This window comes from Haemaphysalis longicornis, unplaced genomic scaffold (assembly GCF_048455015.1).
Source record: "Haemaphysalis longicornis isolate Haplotype H1 unplaced genomic scaffold, Haemaphysalis longicornis Haplotype H1 scaffold_3, whole genome shotgun sequence".
Classification (NCBI taxonomy): Eukaryota; Metazoa; Arthropoda; class Arachnida; order Ixodida; family Ixodidae; genus Haemaphysalis; species Haemaphysalis longicornis.
Genome location: NW_027526335.1, coordinates 225,107,969 through 225,132,361, shown reverse-complemented (window position 1 = coordinate 225,132,361; position 24,393 = coordinate 225,107,969). Strand labels below are relative to the sequence as shown.

The window sequence follows — 24,393 nt, the reverse complement described above, 5'->3', positions numbered from 1 at the left end:
AGAGGGTTCAACGCTGGTCGACCACTCTCGACATGTCGCAGACACTCGAGTCACGGCCCGGGGGTTAAAAAGAAGGTCCCCTTCACCCCGAGAAGTCGGAGTGGCGCTGGCTACCACCTAGAAGCACAGGAAAAAATTACATTGACATAAATGCCCCAGAAAGGGGAGGGGAAAAATAGCCCCGCCGGTAGCGTAGTGGTTATCGCACCAGACTGGTATTCTGGAGGTCGTGGGTTCGGATCCCACCTGGCAGGCATTTTTTCTCCACTTGCTTTCTTTCCTTCCAAATTCTTTATCTGTTTCAATGACCTACCATATCCTCCCCTTTCCTTTGCAAGGTTTTCTTGACTGCCAAACTTTATTTCTGTCCTATTTTCAACGTGCCCCTCATGCCCTATTCTGATTCGCTATATCTATATATATATATATATATATATAGCGGAAAACAATTTCGTGGACACCGGTAAGTATAATGAAGAAAATTAAACACGTCGAAAGAGGACAGGTTTTACCGTTTCGACCGGTCCCCGGTCGAAACGTTAAAACCTGTCCTCTTTCGACGTGTTTAATTTTCTTCATTATATATACATATATATATATATATATATATATATATATATATATATATATATATATATATATATATATATATATATATATATATATATATATATATATATATATATATATATATATATATATATATATATATATACAGCGGACTGTTGATAAACCGAAATCGCTTAAACGGAATTGCCGTTTAAACGGAACAGTAGACAGTAAGTTGGTTGGTTATGTATTAAGATAACGTAAAAAAAACTCCCGGTAATCGGAACTAAAATTCCCGCGACACCGATTAACGGACATATAAACAGAACTTCTTGTGAAATTTATTGTCATAACAATCAGCTTTTTACCGTCCGAGCTGCTTTGTTTTTGTTTTGTTTTTCTTCCTCCATGTTTTGTTTCGCCTTATTCTCCTCGTAAGCCTCGTCTTAGTGGTCAGCCGTGTTAGCGCGACGAATGCAACATCGCAGTTCTTGTTCCAGTCATTCGGTCTCAATTCAAGACACCACGTTACAGGGCTTAGCTCCTGCCGTCTCGTTTGTGCCATTCTGGTGCTATTCGCGCTTCATTACCGCGTTGCTGTCCTCTAAATTCGGTGGCTCGTGAGCACTCGCGAGGTGTAGGTCTTAAGCCTCCGTGAATATGCAGTTGCAAGGACTCAAATAATTGATGCATTCTTTAGTGAACAGCGCCTCATTGTTGCCAAATCAACTTTCTGAATGCTGTGCCTAAACCTCGTGTAGTTTTCTTGCTTTCTGCAAATCTATCAGCAACAGTTACCTTCTAGCGCTTAGAGTTCCATGAAATGGTATTAAGAGTGTGTACGCACATAAATTTGCACTTTTACACATCTCTCTTAGTAAACGGAACTCCTGTTCAATGGAACTATTTTTTCGGTCCCTTGAAGTTCCGTTTATCGAGAGTCTACTGTACAAAAAGAGAAAACTTCGAGCAAGGTAGAAACCGCGATTGTTGCCAACGTTTCAGCAAAGAGACTTGCCTTCGTCAGGGCAAATGAATATATATGAATATGTATGCTTTGTTCCACAGAGCACCAATTATGGCATTCAAATTCTGCGTTACACCCTTCTTTCGTTTATGAAAAGCTTGGCTCGAAACCTATGAGACCTATGCTCCTCATCAAACCTGCGTTTTTGAGGCTGTAACGAAATGTATTCGCCTCATATTTGAACTGTTGCTCTTCCCAAACGTTGCTTATTTGAATGTCCATGCGAGGTTAAGTGCGAGTCCACAAGTTTTATAGTTCAAAATTTTTTATACTGACCTGTTGTTTTTTTCGTCCTTGGGTGAACCATCTACTACTTTGCTTTACTCCTGTGCCCTAGTGATGTCATTTTCCTTTTTCGTAATGCATGCGAGATTGTGCATGATGCCGTACTTTCTTGGCCGCGTAAACTATGTCAAGTTCTCTAGAGCTTTAATTGCCGATCGTACTGCTTTTTGAAGTGGAAATGCACCCCTCGGAGTTGAAATTGAAGAACGGTAGACCTACAGACGTGCCGGAGTTATGAGGTTCTTTAACGTGACTGCCTGAAGGATGTGCAGTAAATAGGGAAGTTCGGGGGGGCGGAAGCGTCCGTTGGGAGAGCCGGAGGTGTCGGTAGTGTTGTTTGAAGGCCTTCTTGTAGAAATATGCCTCGTCCGCCATGGGCGACACAGTCCAGGAATCTGGCCGGCTTGTGAGGTATCTGATAGTCGGTTAATCTGAGTGGCCCTGCGCCCACAGCATAGTGGCCGAGGCAGGGGAGAGGAGCTACAGAGGTTCAGAGAAGTCATTATGGAGATCTTCGGGTTGTCGCTCTTCGCGAAGAGCTCTAATTGCCACCACGGATTCGGAGAAAAATAAATAGCGGGAAGAAAGGGTTAGAAAGGTGAGTTCCCTGGTTGCGTGGAGGATCGATGCCTGTTGGAGGGAGGTCAAAGGGCCTGCTGTGAATGTGCTTGGGAGCTCCGTGAGGCCATACATATTAATGGCGCAAGCAGTGGAGCCACCGGTAGGGTAATATTTTGCGTCCACACAGCCTGAGACCGCGCCCGTAGGGAAGGGATCGTAGAAGTGGGCGGGAGCTTGCCGTCTGCCGCCGTGAAGGTGCGGGGTCATGTTGGGGGGGGGGGGGGGGGTGCACAGGGAAGGTTCGGGGAGGAGCGGTTGGGCGGTGTGCAGGGCAAAGTCAATAGGGTTGATGAGCGGCCGCTCCAGGAGCCAATGACTCTGCGCAGAGGACGAAAGACGGCGCAACGGTTTGCCCCTGTAGGGGCGCAAAAGATCACGCAGAGGAAGGAAGAGACAAAGGAAGGAAGAGAAGGAAGAGCGTGTACTTTCTCTGAAGAGGCGTGTACTAGGAGATGCAGGGCAGCTTTGTAAAGTATTGAGCTGGGCTGCCAACACACAGCCGGGCGGGCTGCCTGTCGTTATAAGTCCTCTACACAACGCAATGGCTAGGCGATATAATCATTCTACTGCATCACAAACAGCTGATGTTTTTCTGTAATCGTGTATTCTTCGAGCGTTGCTAAGTGGCCATTCTGATGACCCGCTGTTTGAGCAAAAGGTAATCAATGCACCTACCACCGAGCTTGCCGCAGTGTAAAAGGAGTCGAGGATTCCGTCGAGGAGATTTGCCTTGAACAGCCAAGAGACCTCTACTTTACGCAGCCGCTGCACGCTTGCCTGAAGGGCGTCCTCCCAGCCGTACATTTTTACAGTTCGTATCGACACGAACAGGTCTGACAGCGTCTTGATCCTCTCCTCGCGGGCCTTCATCTGCGATTGCTGTTGAAGAATACAGAAACAAGAATACTTTGTTTAAGTGTTCTATTGCGGTTATCAGATGTCGGTGCTAGCGTTCATATGAATATTGCAATAATTATACAGCACAAAAAAGCCGATGTTTTAACGCTGGTGTACTTTCATAACAGGGTAGAACATGTATTTCGATCCATCCCTCGGCTTTTGTGAAGGCACCTTACGCAGGAAGAACGTTTTGTAAATATTTAGTACAACTACAGTGTGGTCCCAATGCCATCAAACTAGCGAAAAACTTATACTAATATTTATGAAGAAAATATGAGATAGCGGCATCACTGCGGCATACAGAACACGCTCAAAGTCCAATACGCAAGCATTATGCTGAAACTTAAGTGGAAATAAAGAAGAACACTTGAACAAAAAAGAAAAAAAGATGGCTCCGATCCGCGCTGTGAAGGTAATTGGAAAGCGAAGCGTTAAACGACACCAACAACAATTGTTCATGCACCATCACTTGAATTCACACACGTGGCTCTACAAAGAGCGAAACCAGAGATGCCGCCAGCCGTTACCTGGAATTCGTGAGCGCGGCCTCCGAACGCAGCAGCATGGGCCACGGCCGGGCTAGAGCGGCGGACGCCGCCGCCGCTGTAGCCCGTCTGCGAGTCGGAAGTGAGAGAATACAGACAGGAGCGTCTTTCGAAGGATGAGACAGCGGAACCTAGCCATCCTGATGTGCTAGCTTGGGGCTACACCACCACGCGACACAAGCGCTGACACCGAAGTGATTCGGCACGTGAACTTACCGATTCTCAGTTATACTGATTTAAACTAGTTAGTTTAGTAAGTTTGAGCATTACGAGAAAGCTGAGGGAACTTTTATTATCGTTACTGATCGGAAACAGTTGCTCCTTTCGCCTTTTGTAATACCTGTTAAAACAACCGAATTGGCATCAACCAATTTAGAAAACGGAGTCCAATTCGGGGCAAGCAGTGGCAAAAGGTAGCGTTTCTCCAGCGGCCACATGTCTCTGTGTGGTCTGTACATTTTATTCTCCCGCCCTGCAAACCAATCCTTAACGTCTCTTTGCCGTACGACCACTTAATTCCGTCTGGTCCGGGTTACCCAGGAGGTGCTGTCGAACAAGTTTCCGTCGTTTCCGTCCGAAGGAAACGCGCAATGGACGCGAAGCACGCAAGAACAGCAAAAAGGAACCGCCGCTAAAGCAGACGACAAAGCCGTCCCTCTGATGCGCCCACCGGTGCAAGCAGTCGGCTGCGCGCGGGAAACGCTGGGTAGTAGCGTTTCGTGTCCCGCACGCCACGACGCAATCGTTGACTGGTAGAGGCAGAAAGCTTTGCTTTAAAAAGGAACCTGCAGTCTTCCGTCTAACGACGGCGATGGATTAGTGCGAAGCTTTCTTGTGAGGAATCCCTCGGTTGTCGTCTGAATTTGGAGTTTGACTCGTTGAGGCTTTACTTTTACTCGCACACAGTTTTCACTTTGATCAGAGCGTCTGTTACATTGAGCCTTAGCCATTTAGTTTCGCGCGAAGAAAGCTTAGCGTTCAAGCAGCGTCATCGTGAGACAGAGGAGTGCAGGATTTTTTTTGTCTCATTTTGCACGTCCATGCACCTCTCTCCGAATCTAAACTGCTTCGACCGGGTCGCAATGGTACATTCGGATAAATGTCGGCTTCATAACGCGAGGGACACAGGTTTGATACCGACGAGAGGAAGAATTTTTTCCTTTCACTTCACCCGCGATCATCATCATTGCCAGGGAAAGTTGCGTTTCCGCTGTGTTTTCGACACGACATACTGCATCAGTGGGCATTCAAAGCTTCGCTTTAAGAGATTACCATGACAAGAACTCTGGCAGCTTTTTGATAATGGGTGTACTCGAAATAATGAGTGTGCTTCAAAACTCCAGTGCTGCCGGGTATTACTAACATTTTTTATCGTTGTGCGCATTCGACGTTTTAGAGGCGAAGAACCTGAGGGGGTGCGGCTGTCGGCGTCTCTTGTCGTCTCATGTCGTCGCGGTAAATTACGTAATGAAAGGATGGTAAAAAACAAGTGCATGTTGGTTAAAACCGGTTCGGAATAAACTAACATGAGTTAAACTAACGTAAAGTACAGGAAATATGAGGACTTAATTGCAATAATAACAAAAATTTGTTTTTTTTCGTCTCAAAATTGGTTTGAAACGCCACGGTTTCTCCTGTAAAGCATACTTCTCAGCATGCGGAAGCGTGTGACACGAAGGCAACTAACGGCCTGTCTGCGTCTTGTTTAATTCCTCAAATCTGGCTCAACGCAAGCAAGGGCGCCCCCACCTCAGCAAGCGCGCGATTGCTCCTCCCGCCGGTTCTTCGGCAGCGCCCAATCAGCGCGCGCCGTGTAGCACGAAAGAGACTTACAATGTTTGGCTTTGCCCCTCGCTAGGTTTCACGTTAGTGGAGATGGCCCGGGAGTTTTAATTTTTCTCTTGGTCTTGTGTCATGCGGACCATCGTTATTAGAATAACAAAAGTTTTGGCAGTATGAACGGAGCCCTTGAAGGCCTTCATTTATATTTTCAGGCTACGCGCTTGTTTGCGACATCGCTCACTCTTTTTCTGTCCACTCCTAATAAAAAAAACCCAAACGCTTTCTAAAAGGCAATGCCCATGATTGCTATGGTATCAAGATTGAAACATGTTAAATGAAAACATACTCGCGAAGCTAGCGTTAAGAAATGGACCCTTAACGCCACTGACACTTTGCATTCGATACAAATAACAAAAGGAACCGTGGCAAGCAAACCAGGGTGCCCAAAATGATAACAGATACCCAGCCGACAGTTGGGGGCCGCCTTACGAGAGGGGAAATTTTAGCTGTTTTCGACATGAATTCTGAAGCAAGCAGCAGCGAACACACGGGGGTGGAAGGGGGGGGGGGAGCGGTATGTCTTCCTCTCACTCCGTCCCGTTTGTTGTGCGACTACGTCCTTGCGAAGGCCCCTTTTACCCTGGAAGTTCCTGTGCTGGAATGGATGTCGTTACTCATTATTATGAAACAGTTTCCTGGGACCCTTCTTGCTGCTTAGACGAATTATTAACTTCAAGAACTGCTGCTTTGTGCTGTGAGCCCACACTCAGTGCACACGCCAAGGATATTGGGCCCGGTTTAAGTGTAGCCACCATTCATGAGCAGTTAATAAGCACGGATGCTCCAAAGCGTGTACCAACACGTAGCCACTTGACCTTTCCCTCTCCTCTCTGTGGTCAGGTTAGCGGGTGCAACCTTGAAGAGAGAGAGCGGCTTTTTCGCAGTGATGATGAACATGACGATGATAATATAACAGCACAGGACAATATTACTATTATTATTATTGCTGTTCATAATCTTCGCGGGCACAGACAAGAGGCCTTTAAAGAACACCAGCAAGACAATTTTTTGAGAACATAATATTATTACTGTAGTTATATTAATAATGTCATTTTACTCAAAATCACCAAACTTATGACGTTCAATAATGAAAGGACCAGGCGAATAGAAACTGCTTCTGTAAGTCCCATTGGGAGGAACCGGACCGCCATTTAAAAAGTACTTAGCCGATTCCCGTACGGTGGTCCACAAATAAGTCGGGCACATAAAAGATCAAAAGACAAACATCTAAACCCTCTTACCGCTGCACTTCAGCTTGTCAAATGCTACTAATTTTCACAGCTTGCTTCTAAATACTGCACCTAAATTGGTGTGTTGAAACTTTCATGGAAGACTAAGATGAAGCTGGCACCCAGCTCAGCAGGCACATAGGCGAAGACGAAGAAGACGACTAGGCGAGGTGACGAGATGGCTTCATGAAAGACGGTTCCATGTACATTGTTTAAATATATTTGCTTTTTCTATCGACAACGGCCTCCTTCCTTCCCTGCCTGGACATTTTCCACAAGGTGCCAAAACCCGGGACGTCAAGCGACACGACGAGGTGAGCCATGGAGCGGGCTTCAATTCTTCGACGCATCACTCACCCTGAAGCAAGTAGGAAGCGTCGAAGCAGATGAACCGGCTGAAACATGTTCAGAAAAGCCTTGTCCAATTCAATCAGACGTTGATTGCCGAAACAACGCCCACTCTAGGAGAAACGAAAGACGTTGAGGCCGCTGTGTCACAAGCCAGAATCAACGACGAGGTCGAAGCTCTGGCTTATGGAACCAAAACTGGTGGCTAACACAACAATGCACTGGAGTCTGTCGAACTGGCTTACCGAATCATTGACTCAGTTCAACGAAGTTTTGAAGGTACATTGCGCTTGCTGTGAACACAGAGACTGGCACGGCAAAAAACGTAGCCTTTCACGAGAAAACGATGAAAGTCTAAGTTTTTTTTCGTGCAAGTCTCCGTGTTCACAGCAAGCGCAACGTACCTTAAAAACCATGTTACACCAACTAACCCGACATCAAGCTTTACTGAACTTCAATGAAGACCTCATGGACGAAATAGAGGCGCCCTATAGGAGTCATTTCTCAGAAAGCCAGACAGAATGCAACGTCGACCAACAGATGAATCGAAGAGGACAAGTGAAAAGAAGGGATACGGGGAAAATAACGAAAATATTGGCCCACAAATTACTTGTACGACATCGATGCGAATTCCAATAACCGTTCATAGACCCCAGTGATCTCCAATCATGATTGCCTCACTTGTACCAGCGACATCATGCGCCTTACTGAACGACGTGACTAAGGATTCGCAAGAGGTACCTCAGACAACGCTGCCCCTTTCGCTCAGGCATGCAGATGCTATGACATTGTATTCGCTATATCCGCAACAAAACGAAGAGCATAAAGTCTTGCAGCTACCTAAGTCGGTTTCATCAGCACCACAAGATGATATCGTGGATGACGAGGACGGTCAGACTTCGGAAGGCGTCAATGGCGAATCCAACGCTCCAGATGTGCTTGCGACTTTCCCTGTGGACACAGGGTATGGTGCAGGCTGTATGCAGAAGGGCATTCAGAACAGAGAAGTCGTGAATCTAGATGCGGGTGGGGAGCACACAAAAGTAGAGAGAACTACACCGAGCAATAACGAGTCCTCACAGAGCGAAAAAGCGCAGCAATGTTCCGGATGTGTGGCTTCGTTAGGAGTGCACATACGCCGTGAGGCATAAGACCGAGACAAAAGTACAGCAGCTGCAACCACACGGTGGAAGTGCCAAAAGATACAAACTTCCTAAAAGCGCTCTTCGTAATAACTCGGATCACTCGACAGCGATCAAGCACCTTCGCATCTGCCAAAGGGCTACGGAAAAATGCCGCACATCTCTAAGAAAGATGTCAAAGGGCGCTGCCGTGATCATAAGGACATCGAAGATTTACCAGGTCACTAAACTAATTCGGAATTGGAAGAAACATGGGAGACATTGTAGTACATTGTGGAGGAAACCTGGAGGACATTGTGTTAGGTGCAAACGCAAGACGTCAGTGAAAGTACATCGGAAATCAGTGCGCATTCTTGACAAACAAAGCCATTACGGAAAAACACAGATAGTAGGTTGGACGAAAGGCAAAGAGTAGAATAAAGCGAAGACCGAAGATGAGGAAAAGGGACAAAACCGGACACCGGCTGGACACGAACGGCAAATTGACCAACACTGTCACCGCTCATACGAACTCTTGCGGGCGGGAAGACGTTGAAAGTTTCATGGAAGACAAAGAAGAAGCTGGCACCCAGTTCAGTCGGCACATAGGCGAAGACTAAGAAGACGACTAGGCGAGGCGACGAAATGGCTTCATGAAAGGCGGTTTTAAGTGCGAATGCACTTCTTAAGCGACCCTGAACCTGCGTCCACCGGTGATGTCCGCGCACGTGGAGATGGGCGCGCGCAGCCTGGCCGCTGACATGGCACATACCCACGTGGGGGATTGGTCAGGAATCTCCTCGTCTTCCTTGGCAACGGGGGGAGGTGGGCGCGCGCTGCCTGGCCGCTGCCATGGCACATACCCACGTGGGGGATTGGCCAAGAATCGGGCGTGAGAAGGGCTAATGCACCCGCTTAAAGGAGTACTGACACGAAATTTCACAGCTGAGATCCCCTCTAGCAATCAAGTACAACGACAACACAAATAGGTGTCTGTGAATAAATGCATCTTTCTTTCTTTGTGGTTGTGTGTGTGTGTGTGTGTGATCTCTCTTTCGCGAACATTACCGAACCGCGCAAATTCAATTCGTGCATTCGCACTTTCACATTCTTCCCCTCGGGGAAATTCGGAGAATTTTCTGTACACCGTTTAAATATATTTGCTATTTCTGTCGACTACGGCCTCTTGCCTTGCCTCCGTGGAAGCTTTCCACATGTCCGTCATAAAGTGCGCAGGCGCAGGCAGAGCTGTTGTTCGATTATTGCTTAAACTGGTCCGAATAATAGCAGCGCAGCCATACTTACACAGAGCTGGCCACTGGTGGTAGTATGTTAGTTACAGTGTTGTACAGAATGGCGTTCCCAGGAACGGTGTACCTGAAACTAGGTCCTTTTGGGACGAACAGCCTTTCGTTAAGGGTCGGTGGAAGTGCAACGCTAACTCGCTAGGTATACGAGGGAACGGCAGAGGGAACAGCGTTTCTTCTGTAAACGTTCCATTACTGGGATTTGCCTGTTCGTGACAAAGGCGTTAAGGCAATAAACTAGTACATCCAGGCAGAGGTTGCTGCTGAGTTTCTCTTCCTATAAGCTGCCCGATTTACCTGGCCTTCCAAATACAGAGCTGCCTGCGGCGACCAAACCAGCCAGGGCAGATTTTGCTACCTCGTCCGCCCGCAATAATTTCATCTTGTTCCGGCCCTGAATCCTTCTAGCCGAAAAACAGGATAAGTTTTATTTATTTATTTATTGTACCCTCAGGGCATACAGCATTATAGATGGGAGTGGGTATAGGAGACATGTAAAATAAAACAAGTGAAATAAAGACGCGCACATGAAAAGCAAACCACATTTATTACATGCATACAACACTCAAAAACAGCGTGTAAACGACAATGCTTACAAAATGTAAACATCAAGAAAGACTCAAACAAGGAAGCACCGCGACAAAAACAATACCAGAATGACAATTTAATGAAAAAAGAAAGTACTCGCGAAAACAAAGGCATAAAATATCTGCGATACACAGGTGAACGGTAAACGAACAACAGCAAACAAAAACTAAGAAAAAATGCGTTTTAACAAATCAACGCATAAAATTTTCGAGTGCCTCCCGAAAGCGTTCATGGTTAGTAATGGTGACTACTGACGCAGGCAGGTTGTTCCAATCATGGCATGTTTGTGGTAAAAAAGAATGCGAGTATGTTACGGTGTTTTGGCGAGGAATGTGAACCTTGTAATGATGGTCGAGGCGTTCAGATAGGAAAAGGGGAGGTTTTAGCCAACGTGATTTAAGTACCGGGTTATGGTGATATGCTTTATGCAGCACACAAAGGCGAGCCAGCTTCCGGCGAGTGGCAAGAGTAGCAAGGTCAAGGCTGGATTTCAGAATAGTAACACTGGAAGTGCGGTGATAGTTAGAAAGTATGAACCTTGCGGAGCGGTTTTGCACAGCTTAAATTTGATTAGATAGTGTTACGTAGCCAGGGTCCCAAACTGATGAAGCGTATTGAAGCCTAGGGCGAACGTAGGTTATATATAGCTGCTTTTTTAAGGAAGACGGGGCAGCATGACATTTCTTTTCAGGTAGCCTAGCATGCGGTTTGCATTATATGTTACATATTCAATGTGGCGCGCCCACGATAGGTTATTGGTTATGTGCACACCAAGATATTTATACGATTCAACTGACTCTAGTAAGGTATCTTTAGGTAAGTAATCAGAGCTAGGTAGTTTGTTACGGGAAATTTTCATTGATTTACATTTAGAAACGTTAAGATTCATGTGTCAGAGGTTGCACCAGGAAATAATGTTGTTAAGGTCGAATTGTAGACACGCAATATCAGTATCGTTAGTAATTTTACGGTAAAGCACACAGTCATCCGCAAAAAGGCAAACTGCGAAAAAAATTTTAGAAGGCAGGTCATTAATGTATATTAAAAACAGCAAACGCCCCAGCACAGAACCCTGAGGTACGCCTGAATGTACCGCCACCTTGGGCGAGTCAGTTTTATTAACGGATACAAACTGCATGCGGTTAGCAAGAAAGATTCGAATAAACTGTACTACTTGTGGATCGATTTTCAAATGGCCCAATTTATCTAATAGCAGCTGGTAATTTACTTTATCGATTGTGTATTGTATAGGGATATTAACAATCCGAATGACACTGCTCAATTACAGTTAGATTTAAACAGTATTGTCAACTGGTGTAACAAATGGAATATGAAACTGAACGTCTCAAAATGTCACTGCATGCGTTTTAGCCGAAAACGGTCGAATACAATAACTACTTACCTTTTACAGAAGGAAAGCATTGCATTTTCAGATCATGTTAAGAACCTTGGCCTCACATTCTCATCCAACGTGACCTGGTCCAAACACACTGAAACCGTAACAATGACAGCTGGCCGTGTTCTAAATTTTATTAGAAGAAATTTCAAAAATGCACCACAGGACGTAAAAGAGACTTTGTACAAAACTAATGTGCGTCCAATACTAGAATACGCTGCTGCTGCGTGGGATCCGGACACCAAGGTACTAATTAATAAACTAGAAGCTATTCAAAACCGGGCTGCCCGCTTTGTCACTGGTTCCTTCGGTAAAAATACCTGTGTTTCCGCAATAAAAAAGGCACTGTCTTGGGACTGTTTGCAAACTCGCCGCACAGTATGCCGCCTGCTATTCCTCAACCAGATAACTAACGGAAAAACAGGTATTAACCGCCAGACTTATCTGAAACCGCCCGATTACGTATCAAAAAGGAGAGACAACAGCAAAAAGATTAGAGAAATTCATTGCCGCACCTCGCTTTTTAAATCATCTTTTTTTCCACGCACAATTGGCGATTGGAATAAGCTTCCAGACAACATCGTTTCCGCATCTGCCGTTACATTTGACACAGCTCTAAGGGATTATCTGCGTGGTGAAAGTGAAAAGAGCGTTTCTTGAATTGCCGCGATGGTGTTCCTGTCAATTATTTGTATTGGTTTTTTTTGTATTTGTATTTGTTTTTAGAGAATGTCGATTTTTTACGTCGTCTTTCGTCTTGTTTTCCTGTTCTTTTTTTTCACGCACGTGTTGCCGTTTGATGTTGTACAATGCTCTTGTTGATTTGCTCTTGTACAATAAAAAATAATCTTGTACAATGCTCTTGTACAATGCTCTTGTTGTAGAATGCCTCTGTTGATTTTTATTCCTGTATATCACGAGATTCATGATTACATTTGTCCCCTGAATTTTTTTCTTATGTATCTCCTACAACAATGCCCCCTGGGCGAATGTAGTAAGCTGAATAAAGAATAAAGAATAAAGAATGCTTTGGCAAAATCTAAGAAGGTACAGTCAGTCACAAAACCTGAATCAAGATATACATGCAGATCTTTAGTAAACGTGACTAGTTGTGTTTCACAGGAAAATAATTTGCGGAAACTGTGTTGCGAGTAATGAAAACTTATTTTATTCTAAATGCTTAACAAGGTAGGAAAAAATTATGGGGTCAAGAATTTTGCAAGGAAACGAAGTAAGTGAGATTGGTCGGTAATTAGAGGGGTTATGTGCGTCGCCTGATTTGTGAAGGGGTACCAACCAGCCTGTTTTCCAATCTTTAGGCAAATAAGCGTTATCGAAACATTTAGTGTAAAGGCAATATAATATAATCGACATGTACTCTTTAGTGTTCTTGAAAAATTTCGAATTAATACCGTCAGGGCCACATGAGGAAGTCAGTTTCAGGTTGCTGATCACGCCAACAATTCCAGTAGGATCGAAAACTATAGGGTCCATTGGGAAAAAATTTACACACTGCAGATCTGGAAAAGTATCTACAAACGGGTTACAGAAAGATCTAGGGAAGCTATTATTTAACAGCGAGGTGCACAAATGGCTAGAAACTGGTACACCATGATTATCAACGAGACTTATTGTGTTGTCGTTTTTAGGCGCCATTATGCTCCAGAAACGCTTAGGATTTGTCTTTAATAATAAATGTAGAGTTGACTGAAAAAAAGTACGTTTTGCAGTTTGAAGGGACTTAGTGTAAGATGCGGCTGCTAATTTGTAGGCTGACCACCGCTGCCGGCCAGTAGATTTCTCGGCAGTACGATAGAGCCTGGCTTTTTTGTTAGACAATCGTTTCAAATAACGGGTAAACCGGGGAGCATTAGTATTACTATAAACGCGCCGTAATGGTATATGTTGAAATATTGATAGACCTGTTTTTTTAAAGAATAACATGGCCACAAACTATCAAGAAAAATACAAAGCCCTGTGCTAATAGCTTCAAAGGTGGCGCTGTTGTAGTCCCTGCTGCTTTTTATGCGCTGCTGTTTTCTTGTAGCAGGAAGGAAAAGAGCGAGCTGGAGTATGTCATGGTCGCTCAAGCCGGGGATGTGCGTTATTGACAAAATAATATCTGGGGCAGATGTCAAGACGAGATTAAGCAAAGACGATGTTTTCGGTGTTACACAGGTTGGCTTATAGACAAACTGGGATAAGTTAGAAATGGAGCAAACGTCGAGAAAACATGACGCTTCAGCAGATGCGGGTTCGACTAAAGGAGTGGAATGCAGCCTTTGAATATTGGGATAATTGAAGTCACCAACCAAAACAATTTCTACTCCTGGATATCGCACCACAATTTGATTTAAATTATCATGAAGACCTTCACAAAAACCGGTAGGACAGGATAGACACCGATAAGCGGCACGAAGAAAAATCTTATAATTGAACGTTAAGCAGCACCAGATAACTTCGTCAGTAGTTACAGAGACAGCAAAAGATTTTAACTGGTCGTTGATTGCAATTAGTACACCCCTACCTGTCCTGCCGCTGCGATCGCGTCGATATACCACAGAGTGTTTGTCCACTGAAGTAACTCATCCGTCGATATTTTGCTCGTGAGCCAAGTCTCCGTCAGTGCGACTATATCGACTTCACAATCATTGATTAATGCGTTAAGTATATCCTTCTTTTGATACAGGCTACGAATGTTAGTATACAGAACAAATACATTGCGCGTACGGCCACTACCCCTCGCATTATCTTAGCTACCGCTGGGCTGACCGTAGTCATGTCCCGAACGCGTCGACCTCGGTGATGTAGACGGACCATCCGGAGAGGCAACCGCAGGAAGAAAGGAAACAACTGCACTGAGTTGAAGGACAGAATCTGCATCTGCACAGTACATGAAGTGCTTCCCGTCGGCAATAAGCTTGTTGTGGCGCAGTTTGTATGAAGTTTCCAAACCTTTGCCGAAGTCAAGCACTTTCTTACAATTTGTTGCGTACCTGCTGGTACCAGTTGACTACCCGCTCTCGCACACAAAGAACTTCAAGGGACTGAACCAACTTTCCGCAAGTACAACACGGCAGTACCCTATTGCTGTTGAAAGGCTCTTTAACATTGCGAACAAACTGTGAACAAAAAATCGGGTTGGCCTGTCTGACTCAAACGCAGAGATGCAGCTCTTGCTGAGTTCAAATAAGACACTGCTAAGTTGCGAATATGTATCCAGGACATTTTTTCCCACTCATAATGTATTATCGAATGAGCATTGATTAACCGCCTATGTGTTGTTCCTTCAGATGCGTTTGTTGGGCAAGAAATTTAGTTATGTTTGTGCGTGTGAGTAACCTTCTATTTGAACATCTGAACCACAGTATACTCACTGCGCACTTGAAGACCGCAGTGGAATGTTCCAGATATGTTGCACTTGTAATAGGCAAGCACCAAAGTGCTGTTAGAACCGTCTGGAGTATGTCCGGCGCTCCTTAAAATATTTGTCTAGTATGGTTTTAGATGCAACGCATCTCATGCTCGCCCCTCTGTCCTTCCTGCGTCTGTCCGGCGTTGTCCGCACAGCTGCGCCTCTCCTCCTCTCCTCTCTCCGATAGCGAACACTCTCTCCCAAACAGCTGCGGGTTGGCGTAGCGAGCTCTCAATCCGTTGCTAGGCGCCGGTGGGCGGCGCTGCGCTCGGCGCTGCGTGCGCTGCGCATGTGCAGTACTCTCTCTCTCCCCGCACTCTCCTCTCCTTCGGGCGCTGTGAATATAAAGCGGCATGCCGCGCTCCGGCGGTCTCAGTCGACGGCCGGCCGCCCACCTCCCCTTCGCGTGAGAATCCCTGGTATAAGCGTAATCAATGCGATGGAAAACGCCAATGGAACCCCCCATGAGATGCGTTGCATCACACCAGGGTTCCCGCAAGGGGAGGTGGGCGTAATGTCTTTAGATTCTTTTTTATCTGTTGACAATCTGCTGCCGGAGGTGTTCATATTCGTATAATATGCGTAGTTTTATGTGGGTTTTTACATGCTCACTTAATGTTGCCTCAGGATTATTGGACATCACAATTTAATTTAAAAATTCAAATGTAACGTTACTGTAACTATGCGTCTCAAGGTTTGTCGTATAACTGGAACGCGTTCGTTTCCCATTATAGGAACTTACTAAGAGAACCCGTTTTAAAATTGGAAAAGAATGAAGAACAAGTTGTTGTTCCTGTTTCAGAAGAACATATGCAAAACTGGTCAGTTATAACCGCAATAAAGGAAGGCAGGAGGCGCTGGCATTACGCACCGAGAAGCGGAGTGAGCCGAACATGGCCCGACCGTAAACTAATCTTGAAGAGTTCCAGCACACAGAAAAGCTGAGCGCTGCTTGCTCCGCACAGATAGCCTTACGTCAGTGACCGATGGGTTTCAGTGCCCCCACCAGAAATCAACCACCCTAGTATAGAACCATCAACATATGAAGTTAAAAAAGCAGAGGTCATGAATTCCACGATCTCTATTCCGACTTGAGTCCCAATAAAAAGCGTTCATCAGCAATCCAAGTAGACGTACCCAAAACCTCTTCTGTAAGCGGAATCCGGTGAAAGGCATGACGAAGACGGCCACGATCCAGAGGAGGCAGCACAGCGTGGGCATGGTGCCGGTCCTCTGCGACAGAAGCCAGAGGAGTCCAGGCAGGGTGAGGAGGCCGCCGAGCGGCATAGGGAAGACGACCATTGCAAAGGCCAGGGTGCCGCAGTCCACGGCCAGCAGGGACACCACGGAGCCCGTCGGGTAGGTGCTCCTCAGGCTACCCGGCATCTGCGTGGCCTGCAGAAAAGTTCCCACAACTGGATGCGCTCATACTTCTCAGTGTCAATAAAAGCAGCTCATCTTTATTACACCAAAAAGATGTCATCAACACTGAAGCGCTTCGAATGATGATTGCCACCTTGCTGCTCACTTTCCATGCAAGCTGACCAGTGCCGGCGTTTAATGTTCACATTATTCTCACATGAAAAATGGGCTCGTTTTTTGTATCAGGTTGTAAAGCAAATGTTTACTAATGTCGTGGAGTGGTTCCACCGTCAGGGGGGATTTGACCTTGCTTTGATCGCAGCTGCTCCGTATCCTTGGCTTGCTCTTGTCACAACGTGAAGCACAATAACGTCATTGTGCGTGAAATGTAAATGAAATACCAGAAGGGAAGATAATAAAGTTGTTTGTTTTAGCTCAATCACTGACACCAGCCGTGGTGGCTCAGTGGCGAACGCGTTGCGCTGCTGAGCACGAGGTTATCGGGTTCGATTCCCTGCTGCGGCGGCCGCTTTTCTGATGGAGGCGAAAAGCAAAAACACCCGTGTGTACGAGATTTTGGCGCACGTTGAAGAACCCCATGTGGTCAAAATTAATCCGGAGCCCTCCACTACGGTGCGCCTCGTCGCCTGCGTTGCGTCGGCGCGTTAAACCCTACAATCAGTCAATTATCTCAATAACTCATTAATACGAGAAATCTCGGATGCAAATGACACATGAAACTGACGCCTTGATGAGCCCGAACAGAGAATATACATCCCCCATACTCACTGACAGCTTCTTACTGGCTTCTTACTGGACACTCACACGCGTGCGCGGTGAGTGTCAGGCGAATGTCATAGTACCCTCCTTTTTTCGATAAAACAGCATGTGCCTGTTTGCTTAGCGCTCACGTGCCTGCCATGCGCATGAAGCTCGGGAACATTAGTTTTTCGCTGTTATTAGTGCACACCTAAAAAACAATACCCTTACAATTTGCCCGAATGACAAAAAAAGTCGGAATGAAGAAACTGAAGTCTTATTTAGGCACTCTCAGCAACTTACTCGCGACCAAGGTTGCTTTCGTTAATAGCATTGCAGGCAGACTCAAATTTTACGGCGCAAATCAGAGGGGTCAGGCGAACATCTCACTTCAATAATCAAATGCAGAAGGCACCACAAATATATTGCGGTAGAGGCCATTCACGGTAAGTTTACAGTGCTCCGGATATTCATTTAATAGTAAGAGCCTAAATGTCCGACGAGACGAAAGATCTACTGAGTCGGAAGGTCCAATTGAGCCTGAACGTCCAACGAGACGAAACATTTACCGAGTCGAAAAGTCCTATCAAGCCTGAATGTCCAGCGAGACAAAAGATTTAGCCAGTCGGAAGGTCCAATCGAGCCTTAATGTCCAACAAGACGAAATATCCACCGAGTCAGAACGTCCAATTGAGCCTGAACATCCAAAGAAATAAAAGGTCCATCGGGACGGAATATCCACTGTTGGACCTTTCCTGTCGTTGGATCTTTCGTCTCGTTGGATCTTTAGACGCTGAATTCATTCCGCCACTTCCATGTAAATGTCTCTGCTATGGCTCCCGCCCACCTGTCACGCTCTTCCCCTCCCGTCTCGCTCCTTCCCAGGTAAGCACACAGGGGGTTGGCTCAAGACAATTCAGTTTCCTGGCGTTACACTGGTCGCGCGCATCTAATAGAATTTTTCTTTATTGTTGGACGTTGAATGCCGCCACGAGGTATTGGCTCGTGCGCAGGCTCTTTGTGTTTCTTATGTCGTTTTTCTTTGCTGTCACAAATATTTAGCAGCTGTATATTTTTAATTAACAGTGCACTGCAAGCACCACGTATGAGTTCAATGTTTTGCTTCAAACATGCATGTTCTTTTAAAGACGATGGTCTTTCTTGGGCTACTTAAACCCAGAAATTTTGGTCTGTCTGGCTGTCTATCTGTCTGTTACTCGATTCAGCCACCCGGCCAAAGTAAAATAGCTATTGCGCAATAGGCTTATATACTCACAGCCAAACGTAAATGTTCAGGCCGGGTTTATATGTTCATACTTGTCAATTTTGTTGAACAAGAACAAGCATTACGCAAACATAGACAGGAAATTAGTACACAAGGGACAATTACAGCGCTCCTTTATTAAAAAATTCATGGATGCTTGGTTTTTCGATAGCAAATTATATTCTACATCTACTGCAGAAAACCGCTCCCTGCTGTTGCCCGTGCCACCTCCTGGCGGCATATAAAAAATCACGCGGCAACAGCAACAAAAGGTTCCACTAGCTAGGTTCCACGTTCTGCTTGGAACGCACGTGGAGCACGGCCCTGCGGTTCTATAAACATTGCAGTCGACCGCCTCAATTCACGCGCGTCTCCACCGTACTGCAGCACTGGCATCGAGGAACCCGGGCTGTAGCAGTGGAACGCGATAAATTCAAATCGCCTTGAGCAAATCTTTGATGTGTTTACCTTGGGATGACTGCGACGGATCAGGAATAGCATGAGAGGTGACCGGGAAAGCAAAGGGGGGAATTTTCTTGGCAAATGTCTACGAAGACTGCAGTCTTTTGACGACATTTGCAACAAAAGGAGCAGATGCGCGGCCAATTTTTTTTCTTTTGTAAAGCAATGTTTACAAGATGAATATTACCACCAGATGTAATTATTTGGAAATGGCATGCCTATAAAATTATTGTTTTCCAATTCTTTCATCTTTTGCACGCGCGCCTGAATCAACGGACGGACGGACAGACAGAGAGACCGACAGACAAACATACTGTCTTTCTTTCCGTCTGTAAAAAGTCATTTCGGCCACTGGGTGCTAAGGGAGTGCCCTCTCTTATTCTTCTTTCTCTCCAATACTGTCAACACGGCCGTTTCTGTCCCACACATTGAAAATTTAACACTCGATGATCAACAACCCAGCCATCCATTCCTTATCACTTGCAGCTCCAGAGCAGCGGGAAAGCCTGCTGCGCAGACCCAAGGCTTAAAGACAACAAGAAACTGGTCGCCAGGGCACGTCTGGCAGCTAGAGCGCAAGGATTCCAGGGCCCGTTTGCCCGAACGCGATAAGTGCGGGAATAAGTTCTCAACTACGACTTTAGTGCTGTCTAGGTAATAAGTCGTTTGCCCGAAAGTGATACAAACGCTCGGTTAAGGTAGCGTTTCCGTCTGGTTTTCTGGCAACCAGCTTATTTTCCGTGGCCGACTTCGACTTATTGGCGTCGTATTCGTAAGCGGGAACTTAATCGGGAACTTATGCGTACGGGCAAACGGGCCCAGGATAAGGAGTCCCCCTGCCGGCGAGCGGTCACAACCCCTTCTACTCTCCACAATAAAAGTTTTCATCATCCATGCTGAAACCAGGAAGCAAAAGCGGAACCCTACCATTCTCTTACACCCCGTGTGTAGGAGAAGGGTAAGATAGCTGTGCGAGGGTCAGAGCATGCAAAAAAGCGCGGTCAAACTGTTCCGGAAAGGTGCTCCACCATGGTTAGGAATTGAAATTTAATGTTATTTAGCCAATCTGCGGTGTCATTTCAGCACACGCTTAAACACTCTAAAGATAACCCAGTGTAATTCCACAAAGATGCAGCCACCGCCGTGGCTCATTGGGGAAAGGGCTGTGCTGGTGAGCCCATGTACGTGGGTTAGATACCGATCACGGTGGCTTTTCTGATAGAGGCAAAAGGCAAAAAAGCAAAACGACCATGTGTCGAAATTTAGGTGAATTGTATTAGTCCCGGGGTGCTCAAAATTATTCTAGAGCACATCAATACGGCGCTCCTCAAAGCTGAGGTGCATCTTTGGTGCATGAAGCGCGTTTTTCAAATGTGCAGGCTGCCACAGGAAGCAGATAAACGTAGTAGAAAAAGTGACACTGGGTTCGTTCAGGGCGGAATTTAGAAGCCTACGAGACGGTCATGAGGTGTGAAAGAAAAGGGGCGTGATGCATGAAAGAACAAATCGGCTACACCTACACCTTCAAGTTCTGGGGTGCGTTTAAAGAGAGAACGCCAGGGCGAATGGTGACCGACAGCGAACTGAATTTTCTGACAGAGAATTGCGGTGTAGGAAGACGCATCAGGTGAAGTAAAAGCTATAACAAAAACAGGAGACGGTACAGAAATTTCATTCGCATGATGCCTAAAGAAATATTGACCCGAAATTGCCGTGTTACGTTTTATTCGCTGCTATGGGTGCCTACTAACCCACTAATCATAATTGCACATTAGACGGTCGATCGCCACGTTTTGTCAGTTTCGGGGTCGACAAAACGAATGCCCAAAGGCCACCATGACAGGAGGGCGCCCGTGAGGTCACCATTCTTGTCGCACCGCTGCTGGTCTGTACACGCGCGCCCAGACCGGCGGAGGTCTGCACCATCCCCACGCCCCCGGGCAGCATGACGTCAGTCCCAAACCAAGACGTGATCCACACGCGGGAGCGGCGCGCGCAACAACAGCAGCCAGCACGTCGGCAACGTCACGGGAGCCCCGACGTCGGCAGTTCCTGGCAAGGAGCAGATGTTGGACCGCTCCGGGCTTCCTCGTGCGGGCAAAGATTAAAATGGCTTTAAACTATGTTGTACTGAACGGTCAGTGTTAAAACTTAGTGGAAGATATCACCTGATATAAAGGAAGCATGTTACGTAGTTAGCCGAGATTTGAAATTTCGTGTCACTACTCGTTTAAAGCAAACTGCTTGAGGCGACTAGCATACGGGTGAGTAATGAGGGGAGGACCATACGTGAACCGAGGTGAAAATGATTGTATTTAGTTACAGGGAAATACTACTTCAATCTTTCTGGAGATGGTAATAAAAATAGTTTTTTCCAAGTACTGCTGTCGTCATGTTAAGCAATTTTTGGTGTCTCAATCAGATCCAAGATACAGCTTCTCATTCAGAGCCGTGCTCAGAAGCGGAAAGTACCTTGCGGAAGATGGCGCCCTGCAGCATGGCGCGCATTCGTCCGCTGAACAGGATGAGCAGGTCCATGTGGTAGCACGAGATGAGGAACTCGGCCGCGCTCACGGACACTAGCAGGACGGCCGCCACGATGAGGTCACCCCTCTGGGAGCTCGCCATCAGGAGCCTGCGTGGAAGACGCCGCAGACGGAAGCGAGTTGCGCCGCTGCTTCTGCCACCAGTGTTGAGAAATCCATAGCGCATGCGCGCAGGGGCAAGAAAGAGAAGAGTCCCAACGGAGCGCTAATTTCCACTAGTTCGGTTTGAAAGACGCATGCATATATATTCACAACTATTCAACTAGTTCGGTTTGAAAGAGACATTCAAACACCTATCGCACTCTCACTGCCAATGCCCCCCGGTTGTAGCCACGCTAAGAAATGCCATGTGAACTCTGCCTCCATAATCTCGTACATTCTATGCCCCCCCTCGGACAACGCATGACTCAAACAGTGGCACGCAGCCGCAGTGGTGCCAGTGAACAGAAAAATGGCCATCCCGATGGTTGCTTACGTTTGGTCTGTGTTCCCTTAACTGGTCGTTAAGGAATCGGCCGGTCTGCTCGATATATTGCTTCCAGCACAACAGCTGAACTTCCTATCCTACCCGTATACCACTCATTCCAAAAAATGCATCCGATGCTGATTTACACACACTACGGGTATTTTGCGATATGTGTTAGTCATTTAGCAAAGTTGATTCATTTTGTTAGGTACAGAAAGAACGAATTTACATGCACTCCATTGGCAAACGTTTTTGCATTGTGGCATGTATTGTGCAAATATGGAATTACTGCTACTTTTTTCTTATCTGCGTTCTCTCGCGCTCAAGGCAGGTTAAAGGGATCTGGTTGTTATCTGTTTTCTGCGAACAGAGGTAATAAAAATTGTATGTATGAGAGATAATATACGCCCTGCTACGGGTTGTGCCCGAGCGCACAACATTCAAACAACGCTCTTGAAGGTAACTTGCGCTTGTTATCATAACGAAGACGGACACAGAAAAAGAAAAGATACACTTTCCCAAGACGGCGGCGCCTTCTTGTGAAAGTACGTTTTTTTCCTGCGCCCGTCTCTATCAGAACAAGCGGAACTTACTTTCAAGAGCATGTTACACCAACTAGCCCGACATCAAGCTTTACGGAACTTCAAGTTAAGCGTCAGATTCTCTGATCCGAGCGGGTGTATTATCCTCTATTTGCTGATGTATTTTTGTGCAGGTTAGTTTGTCTTGTACATAACGTTGGCTGTCCCCTCCACTTGGACCCCACCGCACTGAAGCGAGTTTTTTTGTCCCAAGCTGTCACGACTGAAGCGAGTACATGCTGTCAGGAGGACTCCAGATCCGAAAAGGGCCGTGTCGTGACGACGACATTGTCCTCGGCGCCGGAACTGCTCACACGAAGGCCTGATACGCCTACTGCTTATCGGAATCAGCGATAAGGAGCTCCTTCAATGAAAACAGAGTGGAAAGGCCAAAGTGAAGGCATTGTTGTATATTTCGTATTTTCTCGTGCAAAAGAATATTTGGCGCTGTAAATAATTAAGAGAAGGATGAAAAGTATGCTTCCTGGCTTCTGTACCCTATTCATATATAGAGATGTAACGAAGTGAATATCCTGCATATCGTTTGGATTGTGGTATCATCGATGCAGGCACCGTGGTAGTTTTTGAGCAATGCGACACACTTTGCCGAAGTTTTCAGGCGAAGCTTTTTAATGTTGGTACAAACCCCGGGAACGCATTGTAGCGTCCCTCTGGCCTTCAAGCAAGCGCCTCGTGAGCTCCGCGCCACCGACCGACCGTAGCAATTGGTGGTGGCGATGGCTTCCGCAGTAAAAATATCTAATCGCTCAATTCGCTTTAAAAGGAGGGTAGGGGTCTGGGGGGGCGGAGAAGGGTATAACGGGAAAACATTAGGGCGCGTGGCATGAGAAAATGACGCAACGAGGCACTGGCTCCATCAAACGTCAGTGCACCTTCGCCCCCTCGGCGGCACCGCGGCTGGCAGTGTTTGTGCTAGTCTTGCCGGGCTAGTGAGCTCGTTGTTTTGGTCGACGTTCTCGTACGCCGCTCTGTAAGTGCAACCTATCGTCTTTAGTGGATACTTTGCAGGACGAGCCTGTCGAAGCGCGGCATCTTCCTCGGCCGTGCGAACTCCCCATGGCCGGGCCATGTTGATTCAATGACCACCTACAGCAGCTTCGATATTCAGGTCACGGCTCTTCTACGGTACAGGGCGCATGCGCACGACGACATGAGGACGAACAAACGAGGGGTGTACGCTATGACGTGTGATTCTCGTTTCGAGCGCGTGTTGCTACTATGCGGCGAACCCTGGAGTTTTGGTGTGGCCAAAGTTGGCCATTCTTTTAAAGGGACAGACAACCGATTTTTGTCGCGTATATGTTCTCTAGCTCATATGAAAGCCAGCGTCTTATATAGCCCGGTAACAACAAGAAAGTTTTAAACAAACTGGCGTTTGTTTCGCAGCAAACTTGCTGGCAGCAAAAATTTGGCAGCAAACTTCCTGAAATCGGAAGGGTGGCGGTTCGTAGTGTCGAAACTTGACACTACAATATGTGTCCCTGTCACGTGACCTGCAAACCTAGCAGCTACTGTAACTGCTGAAACGTTTATTTACGTATTGAAAACCTTTTAACACAAGTATTTGTACAAGCTTAAATATTATATGTATTTCTAAACATTACTTTGAAAATTCTAAAGACACGCCGCCCGCCGCCGCTGGGTTGCTCTCAGTGTGGCTAACTGAGCCACCAAGCCCAGAATCAACGGCAGCGTTCAGTAAACAGACCCAGCGAATGAGCTTTGACGATACTGTCTGAGTCAGGGGCGTTTGTTCTGC

At 46.3% G+C, this 24,393-nt stretch overlaps 1 protein-coding gene across 4 annotated transcripts in view; it reads right to left on the bottom strand.

The window, feature by feature from the left end:
- LOC144176019 (multidrug resistance protein mrp-7-like) overlaps positions 1-24,393 on the bottom strand; it is a 367,249-nt gene that overhangs the window by 195,519 nt on the left and 147,337 nt on the right. For all 4 annotated transcript variants that reach the window (XM_077705122.1, XM_077705124.1, XM_077705123.1 and 1 more), the window contains 3 exons: positions 21,493-21,655; positions 16,311-16,568; positions 3,158-3,361 (listed from right to left, as the gene is read on the bottom strand). In XM_077705122.1, coding sequence (XP_077561248.1) covers positions 3,158-3,361; positions 16,311-16,568; positions 21,493-21,655 — 625 coding nt within the window. The remainder of the gene's footprint in view (positions 1-3,157; positions 3,362-16,310; positions 16,569-21,492; positions 21,656-24,393) is intronic.